Raw genomic sequence first — 16,043 nt, forward strand, 5'->3', positions numbered from 1 at the left:
TGTGTCTCTAAGCTGTTTATGCGAGGTATAGTTGCAGAAAAAATCTTACTTTTTGACCCAAAAATTGAATGTACTACTATTGCTAGATGTAATAGGATAATCGCAAGAAAGAAAAAGCAAGAAAGAAAAACAGGATCATCAATTGACAAGAAAGAGCATATATCAACAATGGCTAAGGAACAACTTGTGAGGAGGACTCTGCTTGATTATTCGATGCCAAATATAAATAATTACCAATGGAGCATTATGAGACCTCTTATTCAAGCCAACAATTTTGAAATCAAGCCTGCACTATTACAAGTCATCTAGCGGAATCAATTTGGAGGTGCAGTTTTAGAGGATCGTAATTCTCATATGGAGAATTTTCTGGTCATTTTTGACATTTTGAAGATTAATGGAGTTTCAAATGATTTTATCCGCTTAAGGGTTTTTCCTTTTTCATTATTGGATAAAGCTAAAAGTTGGCTTCAAACACAACCTCAATGCAATATTTCTACGTGGGAAGATATGACTACAAAATTTGTAACAAAATACTTTTTCCATCCAACCAAATACTTTTGTGCAACAAAAACTCTATACGAGGCTTGGAAAAAGGTATAGGGAGCTATGGAGGAAATGTCCACATCATGCTTTACCAAATTAGTTGTAAGTCCAAATATTTTATAATGGTCTTGCACCCTCTTTTAAAGCAATTCTGGGTTCAACAAGTGGAGGATCATTTAATTTGAAAACACTAGAGGGAGCTTTTGAGACTCTTTAGCTAATGGAAAATAATACCGTGAATATGCAATTTGATCATCAAAATAGGAAAGGTGGAATATTAGAGATTAATATTTTGGATGTTATCCTAGCCCAAAACAAGTTGTTAACACAACAAATGACCAAGTTAACTCAAAAGTTGGGTAATATGCAAGCAAAAGCAGTTAACACAAAATCTTAACTATGTGATTTTTGTGGAGGAATGTGTAACGTCTCTATGAACCTTCTCGCTCGTAGTCCGGCCTCTACGAACCTCCCCGGCCGTAGTCCAACACACGTGATCCGTAACATGGTTTCCCGCACATGCTCTATTGGTTGTGGCTGATAGGTATGGCAGCAAGTCATCTTGAAGTAATCACTAGAAGATGTAGAACACGAATAACCTAGTTGTGGCCAAGTGGTATGAACTAAAAGGATGGAATTCATTTGGGATGATTGTATTGTTTATATTGATGTGTTGTATATGTGTATACAATTTTTGTATGCTTTATCTATTAAGCTCACCCTATCTTCTTGTCTTTGGTGATGATCGTGTGCGCGATACACGTGAGCAGATAATGTTGATGCAGGTGGTGCTAGTGAGACTTAGCCACGGAGCAGGGATAGCATGGGGAGCTTTTTATATATTTTATGTTTTTGGAAATAATTTGTAAACTCTTATGAGATGTTTTTGGAATATTTCACATTTGTAATTATGGATTTTTGGTTTTATCTTTGAAATTTATAAAAGTTTAAATTTCCCGCATTTTTGGGAAATGAGGTATTATTATTAAATGCAATGTCTTTATTATTTTATCTATTTTATTTACTTAAATCCGCCATATCCTAACGGGATGCTACATTTGGTATCAGAGCAAAGGTTTTCAAAATGATTTTTGGGGTCTAAGGGGAGTGAGCTTATCGTGTTACGCTAGTGTGATTAATTGTTTGTATTTTGTACTAATTTTTGGATGTGAAATCCTAAGTTGAGCTGTGTGATGTGCACAGCTGAAATATGTGGCACGCGCAAGCTATGGCCAACAAGAGGAGAAGGAACACTGTTGGAGCTGATGACATAGCTCAACTGATTCATCGCATTGTGGACACGATGCAGCCCACAGCAACGCCATCCTAAGCCATAGTTGCACCTACTAGGCCAGTATCTATGGAGGATTTCATGAAACATAGGCCAACCAAGTTCTCTGGCAAGGCCACTACTAATGAGGCCGATGCCTGGCTACGGGAGTGCGAGAAGATTTGTAGAGTCCTGGAGTGCACAGATGCTCAACGACTATAGTTTGTCACATTCCTTCTAGTGGCAGACGCAAAGTACTGGTGGCAGGGGATGCAACAGTTGATGCAGACCCGTGATGAGGAGGTGACCTGGGCTGCCTTCAGGACGAGGTTCCTGGAGAAATATTTCCCCGACAACGTGAGGCACGAGCGGGAGGTAGAGTTCTTGACGCTCCAGCAGGGAACCATGACCGTGCAAGCTTACATCGAGAGATTTAAGTACCTTGCACGATTCTACTCGCCAGGTGTCACAGAAGAGTGGAGGTGCAGAAAGTTTGAGGGTGGGCTAAAACATGAGCTACGCCGATTCATCGTACCACTCCGGATCCTGGAGTTTCCCATCTTGGTGGAGCAGGCCAAGGCGGTCGAGCAGTTGGAGATGGGGCCTAGTAGAGTGGCCCGACAGTAGAAGACTGCTTCAGATTCCAGATCTTAGAAGAAACCTTACACCAGACTGTAGTCTTCAGCCAAGAAGCTACAATTCTATAATTGTGGCGGGGAACATTTCAGGAGGGACTGCTCTAAACCCTCTAGCAGTTCAGGCAGGAGCAGTAGCATTGGTAAGTCCTACGTTTGTTATCAGACTGGACATTTTGCATGACAGTTCCCTAACAAGAAACCAGTTGGAGGTGCACCAGCTAAGAAACCAGTCGGAGATCAACCTAGAGCACCGGGGCGCGTGTTTTCCCTTACGACCATTAAGGCTGCACAATCAGGTAACCTAGTACAACTTTCATGTTTGTTGTTTAACCATGAGGTTGTGGTGTTGTTTGATTCAGGAGCCATCTATTCATTCGTGTCTAATGAATGCGTGAGGAGGCTCGGACTTGTGATGCGAGAGCTGGGGTGCGAGCTAATAGTTACGACACTAGTCTCTGGCGAGATATCCACCTCTTCTGTAACATTCCTAGTGAATATTACTTGGTTTTATATTAAATATATATATATATATATGTATATGTATATATACATATATACATATACATATATATATATATAAAACAAACAAACGTTGCAATCTTATTAAGTCTCAAACTCGGAAACTACACAAATTTAATGTTTAATGCGACAAAGTTTTAAATGTAATTAAATCCATAGTCATTACAAGTTTCTATAAGACTAGAAACTCTAATAAAGTTCTAGCTGTATCCCAGCTAGCCCTCACTCTGTCGCCTGAGCACCCTCGGCATCACCTCTAACACCATTTGCTCCCGTGTAACGAATTACACGATCATTGCTAATCACAAACATAAAGGGTGAGCTCAAAAGAATATAAAACACATATCAAATACATAATATAAAACATAAACACCCAATTACATTCTCAGAATTTGACCCTATTCACACTTTTGGTACCCCCACTACTTTTAAAACCTCCAATTTACTCAACAAAGTTAGTCATGGACTCAGGATTCATGATGCTCACACGAACCTGCCCGCTCGTGGTCTTGCCTCTACGAACCTCCCCGCTCGTAGTCCTACTCTACGGACCTGCCCGCCCGTAGTCCAACACATGTGATCCACCAGCTACGTACCTTGATGAAGGATTATCTTGTTTCCTTTTAGAGTTATGAATATGGTGAAGTTGTTTAAGAAAGCTTTTTGAAAATTCCCACTGGACATTAAGATAGCATGCTATCTAGATGTGAAGGTTCATTTCTCAAGCTCATGAAAGGAAGAAGAGAGTTGGATTCAAGCTTAAACACACACGGCAATAACAACACTAAAGAGCAAAATGAAAGAAGAAACAATAAAAATGGAAAGCATAGAAGATGAAGAATGGAAGAAGCACGCCACTCATAGGGGGGGATCTAAGCCAACCAAGCCCTAGAGATGAGTGATGGTGTCGCCACTTGCAAGCAAGATAAGGCAAAGGTGAGTTCACTTCTAGGAAGGAGAGCTCACGAAAATTTGTGGTTGAATGCACAAAGTTTATAACAAAATGATCAACCCTTTTACATGTCTAGGAGCACCCCTTATATAGAAGAGTTTAGGGGCCTCTAAGCAAATAAAAGATACCTAAGGATGTCTCTACAAAAACCTAACCCTAGCTTCTAGAAACTAGGTCAAATAAGGTTACAAAAATGAGAGACAAAAGAGCCAACTATGGTGTGTGCAAGGCTAATTTCGTTCTAGCACAAAAGGAGACAAAGAATGTGTCTCATATGTCTCCAAAAAGTGGCTAAAGTGTGCTAAAAACAAAGGAGACCAAAGGTACATAGGTACACTTGTTTTATGCCTTTTACTTTATGCTTTATGTCTTTGCTTTACTCTCTCATCCACATCATTTATGCTCCCCAATCACCATGCGCCACCTATCATTGCTTGCTTACTCCTAATTAACTACAAAGCAAATAAACATAGATTAGCATGTTGGCTTAAGTCAAGTCAACTATAGTCAACAAGTCAAACCTAGTCAAAGGTCAACAAGTCAACTAAAGTTGATTCAACTAAGTCAACTTAGGGAATCAAAAATAACAAACACAAATGAAAGGGATGAAGGATTAGTGAACTTCCTTTCTAAACATGTTTAGTCTTCTTAAGCATGTGTCTTCATCCTTGGTTGGGGTCAATCCTTCATCATCCTCCCCTTCTTGGAGAGAATTTGACCACAAATTCTTTGAGCCTTTGTAGGTGGAGCTTGACTTGATTTGGGGGAGGATTTACGCCTCCCTTTTATGAGCTTTTGTTCCATCCTTTCTAAGGGTATTACCCCTAGCCTTAGTTAGCCCATTTTTGTTTTCTACACTACTCTTCCTCTCTTGCTTGTGCTTTGGGCCTTCCTTTTTGGCTTGGGAAGAGAAGGAAGGGTGATGCACATCTTGCTTTTGAAGAATTTTTTTGTAGGCAAGTAACACCTTAGTGAAAGCTTGCCCCTTTTGTTTTTCTTCTTTATCTTTTCTTATTATATTTCTATCCTTATTAACTTCTTGAGGTGATAGAGGTAGTAAAGTTGTCTTTTTCCCATTTTTGAAGAAAATGTATTGGTTGGTATGGCCATCATGTAAAGTTTGTTTATCAAATTGCCATGGCCTACCTAGTAAGATATGTGTGACTTCCATGGGAACAAAATCACATAGCACCTCATCTTTGTAGCTTCCTGTACCGTACCTAGCCAAACTCAACCAAGTAAACAAATATACACATCAAAACCGCCTAGCATCTAGTGCCCGGACACCACCAGCACAAGACATCTAGGCAAGTGGCCGGTCAAGGCCGACCACTTACCTAGAAAGTTAGCTAACATCGATGCTTCTCCTTCAATAGGTCCCCAGGGCCAGTTTTGGGGCCCAGGCCCACTCATGGCCCAAGCTAGGGCCCAGGTCAAAACCCAGCCCATGCAATGGTCAAACGTCATTAAATGTTCTATAAATACACGTGGACCCCATCATTTAAAGGTACGCATTCATTAATTGCTGATTTGACTCTTTGAGAGCTTTGACTTACTTGAGCTTCGGAGATTCTTCTGCAGGTAGCCCCCCCTGGGTTCAAGCCGACATGTATTGAATGGGAAGAGGCCAACTAAGGAGATAGCGGACTACATGGTAAGGTGACACTCGTGCCTAACTTATCTTATTTGTCCCTCTGCAGGAACACTTCCTATAGAGAAGTTAATTAGGACTTGTTTATTGACATCTATTTCTCCCTCTTTACTTATCCAAGCAAGCTTGTAAGGCTTAGCATGAGGAATGGTCTCTAAGCTAAGCTTTTCCCCCAACCTTGTGCCAGCTACATTGGTACTACTTCCTCCATCAATAATTAGAGAGCAAATCCATTTGTTAATTTTGCATCTAGATTGAAAAATGTTTTCTCTTTGTACCCGCTTTTCTCTGAAGATGGTTTCTACCCGCAGCAAAGCTGGAGCTAGCAAGCAAGTTGACGCTGGTCCCTCTGGACCTTCTCGCGTCACCCCTAATTTGGCCGCCATCCTAGACGGCCAGATGAAGATGCAACAGGAACTTGCAAACCTGAAGAAACGCAACGCAGAAGAGATAGAAGCGCTCAAACAAGAGAACTCCCGCCTCAGGAGGAAGATCGAGGCAGATGCCGACCTGAAAGGAAAAGCCAAAGAGACCTCTGAAGCTGTGAAGTCTCCGGCTTTCCAACCTACAGAGGAAGAAAGCGAATACAACCCTACCCCCCACACCTTCACCACCACCCAACAAACCCCTCTCACTACCACACACCCCCAACACTTCCCACTAGGTCACCTAGGACCTACCGCACCCTCAACAACCCACGTTCCCCACAACATACCCACTACGCTTCACACCGCGTACGTCCCACCCTACCACCCCCCATATCTTCCCACAACCCACATCCCCCCTCATAACATCACCTCCACCTTCCCTACCATGATCAACCACCCACTCCCACCCCACATTCTCCCCCCCCACCAGCCCAGACGCCGCCACCCATTCACAGACTTTATCGCTAACACCCCTCTCCCAACCTAGTGGGAACCATTCAACCTCGATCGCTACACTGGCGAAACCGACCCCGATGAACACCTGAAAGTTTACATCACACACGTTGCTCTGTATACGTCCCAGGACGCAGTCTTCTGCAAAGCTTTCCCCACAACACTCAAAGGCCCCGCCCTAGAGTGGTTCACCACCCTCCCACCCTACTCCATTGATAATTTCGACACCCTTTCCCACATGTTCTCCACACATTTTGCCGGCAGCCGCCCTCACCAAACCACCACCATGTCCTTACTAGGCATCAGACAGGAGCCCAATGAACCTCTCAGAACATTCATCGACCGCTTCAGTAAAGCAGCCCTTCGCACACCACACCTTAACCAGGAAATGATACTCCAATGCATGACCCTCACCCTGCAACCCGGACCCTTCGCTAACAACGTCTACCTTCACCCACCCACCTCCATGCACGAACTCAAGCTGCGTGCCGCTGACTACGTTCGCATGGAAGAAATGCAAACCCTTCATACTAAATTCTGCAACGACTATGTCGCCAACACCGCCACCCCCAATCCCAACCCCGTACCCAACCCCACCCCACAGCCTCACCCGCGCCCCGATACCCGTCCACGTGAACCCCGCCAACCACGTTTTACCAGATACGCCCCACTCACAGTAGCCTGCTCCCGCATCCTTGACGAAGCCCTCCAAGCTGACCTCCTCCCCCCACCACGCAAAACAACCACCCCTCCTAACGCTGACATGACCAAGTACTGTCGATACCATCGCAATCACGGTCATACTACAGAAGAGTGCAAAGCGCTACAGGATAAGATCGAAGAACTGGTACGTGCCGGCCACTTTCGCCGCTTCATCCGCAGAGATGACCACACCTCCTCTCGGACCCACCACCCCCCACGACACGACCACAGACGACAACCAAGCGGTGCCAACCACAATGACCAACCCGCCCAACCCAATGACCAACACTCACAACCCGCCCACACCAACATCACCCCTGCCGACCCCCCCTTGCGAGGTACTATTAACACCATCTCTGGTGGCTTCGCAAGCGGAGGCTCCACCTCATCTGCCAGAAAGAAACACCTCCGCCACATACAATCTATCAACCACATCACCCAAACCCACCACAGACGACGTATGCCCCCCATCGTTTTCACTGATGATGACTTTCACGGCCTCGACCACCAACAAGACGACCCCATGGTCATCACAGTTGAAATCGAAAACTATGCCGTTAAAAAAGCACTGGTAGATCAAGGCAGCTCAGTTGACATCCTCTACTGGGCCACTTACCAAAAATTGCAACTCCCTGACACCGCTATGATCCCATATGACGAGCCCATATACGGCTTTTCTGGCGAACAAGTCTCTACCCGGGGCTACATAGACCTCCATACCGTCTTTCGGGAAGGAACCCAAACAAAAACAATCCCAATCCGCTTCCTAATAGTCGACGCACCCACATCCTACAACATACTCTTGGGCCGTCCTTCCCTCAACACCCTCGGAGCAGTCGTCTCCACCCCGCATTTGGCCATGAAGTTCCCAGCACCATCCGGTGATATCCTAATCATCCACTGCGACCAACGTTTGGCACGCGAATGCTACATGGCAAGCTTAAGGCCCCAACTCCCAATCCAACAGAAACCACATCGAGCGACCACCTAATTCACGCATAACCTTATCCGGCGAAGACCTTGATCCCAGAATAGGCCGAGATGCCCGCCTCGAACCAGTCGAGGACACAACCCCCCTGGGACTCCCCAACGGCCATTCCATCAACTTGGGCACTGGTTTAAGTCTTGATGAGCGTGCCACAATTACACCCATCCTTATAAACAACACGGATCTCTTCGCTTGGTCAGCCGCCGACCTCCCAGGGGTAGACCCCAACGTCGCATCCCACAAGCTCTCGGTATATAAAGAAGCCCGCTACGTATCTCAGAAAAAACGCAAACTTGGTGAAGAACGCAGACAGGCAGCCAAAATAGAAGCCGACAAGTTGCTGAGCGCAGGATTCATAGATGAAGCGCATTACACCACCTGGCTCTCTAACGTTGTCTTGGTGAAGAAAGCCAATGGTAAATGGCGGATGTGCGTGGACTACACAGATCTAAACAAGGCATGCCCTCGCGACGCCTACCCCCTACCCAACATCGACCGCCTTGTAGACGGCGCGGCAGGAAATAAAGTACTTAGCTTTCTGGACGCATACTCAGGTTATAACCAAATACCCATGGCCACAGCAGACATGCACAAGACCGCCTTCATCACAGACGATGCCAACTACTTCTATAGAGTCATGCCCTTCGGCCTCAAAAACGCTGGGGCAACCTACCAGCGGCTAATGGACAAAGTCTTCAGCCACCTCACAAGTCACTGTGTCGAAGTCTACGTCGATGACATGGTCGTCAAATCCCCAAGCCATCATCAACACGCTATAGATTTGGAGGCGGTTTTCTCCGCATTGCGCCAGTACAACCTCCGCCTGAACCCTGAGAAGTGCGTATTCGGCGTGGACCGGGGTAAATTCCTCGGTTTCATGTTAACTCAGCGCGGCATAGAGGTCAACCCCGAAAAATGCAAGGCTATCATCGAGATGCGTAGCCCAACCACCATCAAAGAGGTACAGCGACTAATCGGCCGCCTCACAGCTATATCTCGTTTCCTACCAAAACTAGCAGAACAAATTCAACCCATAATTCAGCTCCCAAATTAAAGACCCCGTCCTCCAACAATATTACCATTTGGTCCGCACAATCATCCAATCCGCTTTCGAACTAGTCCGCATCGAACACATACCCAGAACCGACAACGTCAGAGCAGACATCCTTTCCAAGTTAGCCAGCACCAAACTCAAAAGCCGCAACCGGTCCTTGCTACAGCAAACACTATCCACACCCTCCGTCACACACACTTGCCAAACGCTAACCCACCCCCCGTTAGACAATCCCATCCCTACCCAAAACCCAAACTGGACCACCCCTTACATCCAGTACCTTAAAACTCGCAACCCCCCGGCCGACGCGGACAAAACTTGGCTGGCCAAGGCCGCCAGGTACACTATGGTAGGCGACGACCTCTACAAACGCGGATACGGCCAGCCCCTACTTAAATGTGTCACGCCAGAACAAGCCCAGTACGTCATTAAGGAACTACACGAAGGGATCTGCGGTTATCATTCAGGCGCTCGCACCATGGCCACAAGAATTCTCAGAGCCGGGTACTTCTGGCCTACAATAGAGGCAGACTGCCAAGACTACGTCAAAAAGTGCAAACCATGTCAGAAGCACGGCAACCTTATACATCAAAAACAAGAATAGCTACACCACATACTGTCCCCCTGGCCGTTCGCTAAATGGGGGATGGACATCCTAGGCCCATTCACACCCGGCAAAGGACAGGTTAAGTTCCTAATCGTAGCCGTTGACTACTTCACCAAGTGGATTGAAGCCAAACCGTTGACCACTATCACAGCCCAGCAAGTCCAGCAGTTTGTGTGGAAGGACATCATATGCAGATATGGCATACCGCATACCATCATAACAGATAACGGCCGACAATTCATTGACAAGGAACTAGCAAAATTCTATACCGGTTTGGGCATCAAACATATCACAAGCTCTGTTGAACACCCGCAGACCAATGGGCAGGCGGAAGCGGCAAACAAAGTTATCCTCGTGGAACTGCGCAAAAGATTGGATACCGCTAAAGGCCGATGGCCAGAAGAGTTAATTGAAGTACTATGGGCCTACAGATGCACCCCGCAATCGTCAACTAACGAATCCCCCTTCAGCCTGGTCTACAGCGCAGAGAACTATACGACCCAGCTAATAACCAACAAAACATGGCCTTGCATCTCAACCTCCTTCCCGAACTCAGAGAAAAAGCCCAAATACGCAATCTTGCCGCCAAACAACGAGCTGCCAGGAAATATAACGCAAACTTGCACCCGCGATCGTTTGTCATAGGAGACCTAGTATGGAGAATGGCCAGTAGTGCTAGAAAGAAGGATGGCAAGTTCTCCGCCAATTGGGACGGCCCATACCGCATACGAGAAGACACAGGAGGTGGGGCTTATCGCCTAGAACAACTATCCGGGGAAGAAATCCCCAACACATGGAATGTATCCCACCTCAAGTTTTATTTCAGTTGAACATACACCATAAGCAGATCCATACTTGTAACCACGGGTGTACTCTTTTTCCTCACTTGGTCTTTTTTCCCTAAGGAGGGTTTTGGCCAAGGAGGTTTTAACGAGGCACCCCCATTTCAATTAATAAAATGAGTGGTTCCCTACTTCATAACTCTGTACTACTTTACTTGTGCTTAATTCGTTTAAGTTCCCCACCCTTACCACAAGGAAGCGGCCTGGGTCGAACACCCTTTACTTGTGCTTAATTCGTTTAAGTTCCCCACCCTTACCACAAGTAAGCGGCCTGGGTCGAACACCCTTTACTTGTGCTTAATTCGTTTAAGTTCCCTACCCTTACCACAAGTAAGCGGCCTGGGTCGAACACCCTTTACTTGTGCTTAATTCGTTTAAGTTCCCCACTCTTACCACAAGTAAGCGGCCTGGGTCGAACACCCTTTACTTGTGCTTAATTCGTTTAAGTTCCCCACCCTTATCACAAGTAAGCGGCCTGGGTCGAACACCCTTTACTTGTGCTTAATTCGTTTAAGTTCCCCACCCTTACCACAAGTAAGCGGCCTGGGTCGAACACCCTTTACTTGTGCTTAATTCGTTTAAGTTCCCCACCCTTACCACAAGTAAGCGGCCTGGGTCGAACACCCTTTACTTGTGCTTAATTCGTTTAAGTTCCCCACCCTTACCACAAGTAAGCGGCCTGGGTCAAACACCCTTTACTTGTGCTTAATTCGTTTAAGTTCCCCACCCTTACCACAAGTAAGCGGCCTGGGTCAAACACCCTTTACTCGTGGTTAACATACAAACGCCAACAATGCTCCCCTACGCATACAACACAACATATCGCATATTCCTATCACATGCTATTATCAATAACCACAAACATATATATCCACAAGATGCATCACATTAAAAACAAATAAAAATATTGTACGAGTTATTACAGACTTAGGATTCATTGCGAAATAGAACAATAAAAAAAAAACTACATCCTAAGCTGCTTTGTCATCCTCCACGGGCGCATCCACATCTTTCTCCGCCTCGGCCGCCTCGTTCCCAACCTCCTCCCCACCCTCTTCATCCTCCCCTACCAGCTTTCCACCAACCACGTCTTTATCTACATCAAACCTTGAATCCAGGGCATCCACTTCCTTATAAAAGAAGGCCGCCTGCCGCAACCCCTTCTCAAAGCCATTTATATGCTCCTGAATAAAACTGTTCTTCAAGTCATCCAATTCACCAACAACCCCGTCATACTTGTCCTTTAAATCCTCATAGTCTTCCTCAAGCTCCCCTATACGCTTATTCAATTTCTCCTTAGAATCTAAACAACGAACCTTCCACGACACCAACCTCTTTCTCTCAGCCTCCCAACTTTCCTTCTCCTTCTCCAACGCTGCCTTCTCCTCCGCCAACTTGTCCACTTTATCCTGCAGCCCTCCCGCCTCCTTCACTTCCCTTTTGTAAAGGGACCCCACACGTCTACTCAACACCAATGCCTTACTCCCAAACTCAACCATGGTTCTCACAATATGATCAACCTCCATATTGTCGATGGAGTTCACAACAGTATCTGGCAAGTTAATTGAGATGTCCTTTCTCACGCATATCTCCGACAACTCAATTAGCCCGGCTTCCGACAACTTCTCGCCACTGGCCGACCCCGCCCCATCACCTGACCCGAGAATAGCTGCCCTCACTTTCTTCACATCCTTACCCTTCCCGGGTCGAGGCGGAAGCTCAGTCTTCCTCTTCGTGCCGCCATGAACGTGTACTTCCACCACAGATTCCTGCAGATTGGGAACACCAGTTTTCCCAGCCTCCTTGGCCTTGGCGGCCATCTCCTTCCTCAGCGCTTGAAAGAGCGCCAAGTTCTTCTTGCCAGACTGTGCCATATGTCCTGCAATAACATATCACAACTCGGATCAAAACAACTTAGCATCATTAACACAGTTTAAGTAATAAACAGATACCTTCAATATCTATAATCGGATGCACCGAATTATAAACCCTAACTAAGCCCTTAGTGGGCAACTTATCCACAAATCTTAACAACATCCCCACCACCTCCTTATCTCCAGACGACAACTCCTCCACCCTCATATCCTTGTAACGCGAAGGGTTATTGGTCCAACTGAAAGGGAACTTTGTACTCCCATCCGCATTCAGGAAATGCGGCTCACCTCCCTCCTTCACCACAACCTTGAAGTATCCGTCCTTGAAGTGCTTGAAAGATTGGGAGAATGCATCCAACCTGCTAATGCTAGGACGACTTATCAATGACAACCAGGTAGCCGTCCTCCGGGGTCTAGTATCATAGAAATACAAAAACGCATAAGGTGAAGGCTCCAAGTACAGCGACTCGCACAGAATGCGGAAGGCCTGTAAGTAAGCCCAACTGTTAGGGTGTAGTTGAGTAGGCGCCACATTCAAAGCCCGCAGCACACCCATAGTAAAGTCGTCGAAAGGTAGTCGTATATGAAGTTGAGAAAAATGACACATGTACATGTAAAAGAATTTCTCGGTAGCCCCCTCTTGACCGTGGCATACCCGGTCGATGGCGCTCACTCTTTCCAGTGTAACAATATCTCCACTGACCCCTCTAGATATGACGGGCGTATAGTTAAGCCAAGAATTCAGTAGACGAGACCACCTAAACAGGGATGACTGTTCACGAACATCGGACGCAACCCACGCATAACCGCCCTTAGCCGGCTAGTTACTTTCCTCCAGCTCTTCAGGAGGATCTTCTCGGACCTCCCTCACTACTTCCATTGGCATCCCACTTGTGCCAACTCCAGCACTTATACCTTCTCCACGAAGCCGGTCATCTCTACTCTTATCCGACTCAGTACTCTGACTACTACTAGATGCAGATAACGATGAGCTATCGCTAATAGACATACCTGTTTTCGTGTTTACGGAAAGATGTCGGCGGAATTTGGGAACTAGTCGGACAATATTATGCGCACAAGGTCTCTGATTTCAAAACTCGCAAATGAACCAAGTAAACCCTCAGCTGCTTTCAAGCCCATAATTATAGTCCACGATCCCAAACGACTAAAAACTCTTCCCGCCAAAATGAAACCCCAGACCAATCGACACCATTATAAAGGATATGACACATAAAAAACGACGGCGCCAAAGTTTTAACGATGTGACCACCTGACGCCTTTTCACCTACCTTCTGACACTTCCAAGCCTTAACACTGTTCACCACACTTAAAGGCTGCGGGACTGGTGTATCACACCTAGCCGGTTTTGCTAGTTAACCAACACATATCATCCTTGACCGACAACCCATATCGGACAAGGCTGGGGGACTGGTGTACCGTACCTAGCCAAACTCAACCAAGTAAACAAATATACACATCAAAACCGCCTAGCATCTAGTGCCCGGACACCACCAGCACAAGACATCTAGGCAAGTGGCCGGTCAAGGCCGACCACTTACCTAGAAAGTTAGCTAACATCGATGCTTCTCCTTCAATAGGTCCCCAGGGCCAGTTTTGGGGCCCAGGCCCACTCATGGCCCAAGCTAGGGCCCAGGTCAAAACCCAGCCCATGCAATGGTTAAACGTCATTAAATGTTCTATAAATACACGTGGACCCCATCATTTAAAGGTACGCATTCATTAATTGCTGATTTGACTCTTTGAGAGCTTTGACTTACTTGAGCTTCGGAGATTCTTCTGCAGGTAGCCCCCCCTGGGTTCAAGCCGACATGTATTGAATGGGAAGAGGCCAACTAAGGAGATAGCGGACTACATGGTAAGGTGACACTCGTGCCTAACTTATCTTATTTGTCCCTCTGCAGGAACACTTCCTATAGAGAAGTTAATTAGGACTTGTTTATTGACATCTATTTCTCCCTCTTTACTTATCCAAGCAAGCTTGTAAGGCTTAGCATGAGGAATGGTCTCTAAGCTAAGCTTTTCCACCAACCTTGTGCCAGCTACATTGGTACTACTTCCTCCATCAATAATTAGAGAGCAAACCCATTTGTTAATTTTGCATCTAGATTGAAAAATGTTTTCTCTTTGAGTTGGCTCAAGCTCACTTTGATCTTGACCTATCATGCGCCTTAATAACATAGGGTCTTTCTCAAAAATTTTAGTTTTACTAGAGGAAGAAGATTCTTTTGAAAGAGAATGGGGAGATGAGTGTTCACTTTCAACATCATTACTCTTCTTTAAGATCATGGTCCTCTTGGTTGGGCAATTTAAAGCAATGTGATTATAACCCAAACATTTAAAACATTTAATGGAACTTGATCTTGAAGAAGTGGAATGGTGAATGTGATCACTTGGAGACTTACTTTTACTTGGTGGTTCTTGATGAGAGTTAGAAGGGAACTTATCATGTTTCTTTTTATCCTTTCCCTTCCATGAGTGACTAAAGTAGTGGTTGGGTGAGTAACTCTTCTTTGCCCTTCTTTTTCTTTTCAATTGAATTTCAATCCAAAGGGCAAGTGTGGAAACATTTTCAAGAGTGGAGTACTCATACAACTCTACTTGGTCTTTTATGTCTCTCCTAAGACCACTCATAAATCTTTTTATTTTCTCTTTGTTAGTTTCTTTTATTTCAACCCTACGCATTTGAGACTCTAATTCTTTAAAGTATTCACTCACACTCATAGGACCTTGGTGAAGCCTTTGGAGCTTCATAATGAGTTCCTTCCTATAGGAGGGAGGAACAAATCTAGCGCGCATAAGAGTTTTAATGTCCATCCAAGAAGCCGCGGGTGGCCCTTGGTCATAATTCTTACAAACTTTATGCCACCAAGTATTGGCATACTCCAAAAATCCTAAAACTACTAGATCAACTTGTGCTTGATCCTTTACATGATTTTCAATGAAAATTTGATCAACTTTAGCTTCCCAATCCAGGAAGATTTTGGGATCACTTCCACCATAGAACTTAGGAATCTTTGGAGTTTGCTTCTCTTGTGATGGGTTGCGCCTAGAATGCCCTTTTTTCCTAGGATCTCTTTCTTTCTCCCTAGCTTCAAGCCTCTGAATGTGCTCTTGGATTCTTAGGTCACTTTGCTCCTTGTCCTTTCTCAATTGTTCAAAGGCCTCCTTCCTAGACAACTCCAAATCCCGAAGCAATCTCATCAATGTATTGTTTTTGTTTGGTGTAGGTGCATTTGATGAACTTGCCATGATTCCTACAACAAAAACACTCAAATCTGAGACAAAATAAATGGATTAGGGGTTAGACAACATGAAAACCGAGACCAAATCCAACCCAAAATGTAACCCAAGTGTTTAGATCACTCTCCCAAAGTAACAAGGCAAGGCTAGCACTCAAAATCCACCAAAGGAGTGAAGCAAACACTTTTCAAAACTTGTTCAAAACCTTTCAAATGCAATACAAGTGATTCGGCCACAACATCCCAAGAGTTTCAAGAAAAG

General features: G+C 45.4%; 1 protein-coding gene across 1 annotated transcript; it reads left to right on the forward strand.

Annotated features, from left to right (window-relative positions):
- The first annotated feature begins 1,903 nt into the window (after positions 1-1,903).
- Positions 1,904-2,440, forward strand: LOC114194892. Its single transcript, XM_028085300.1, has 2 exons — positions 1,904-1,997; positions 2,055-2,440. Exons 1-2 carry the CDS (start codon positions 1,904-1,906, stop codon positions 2,438-2,440), a joined length of 480 nt encoding a protein of 159 aa, XP_027941101.1.
- The last annotated feature ends 13,603 nt before the right edge of the window (positions 2,441-16,043 follow it).

This window comes from Vigna unguiculata, chromosome 8, assembly GCF_004118075.2.
Source record: "Vigna unguiculata cultivar IT97K-499-35 chromosome 8, ASM411807v1, whole genome shotgun sequence".
Classification (NCBI taxonomy): Eukaryota; Viridiplantae; Streptophyta; class Magnoliopsida; order Fabales; family Fabaceae; genus Vigna; species Vigna unguiculata.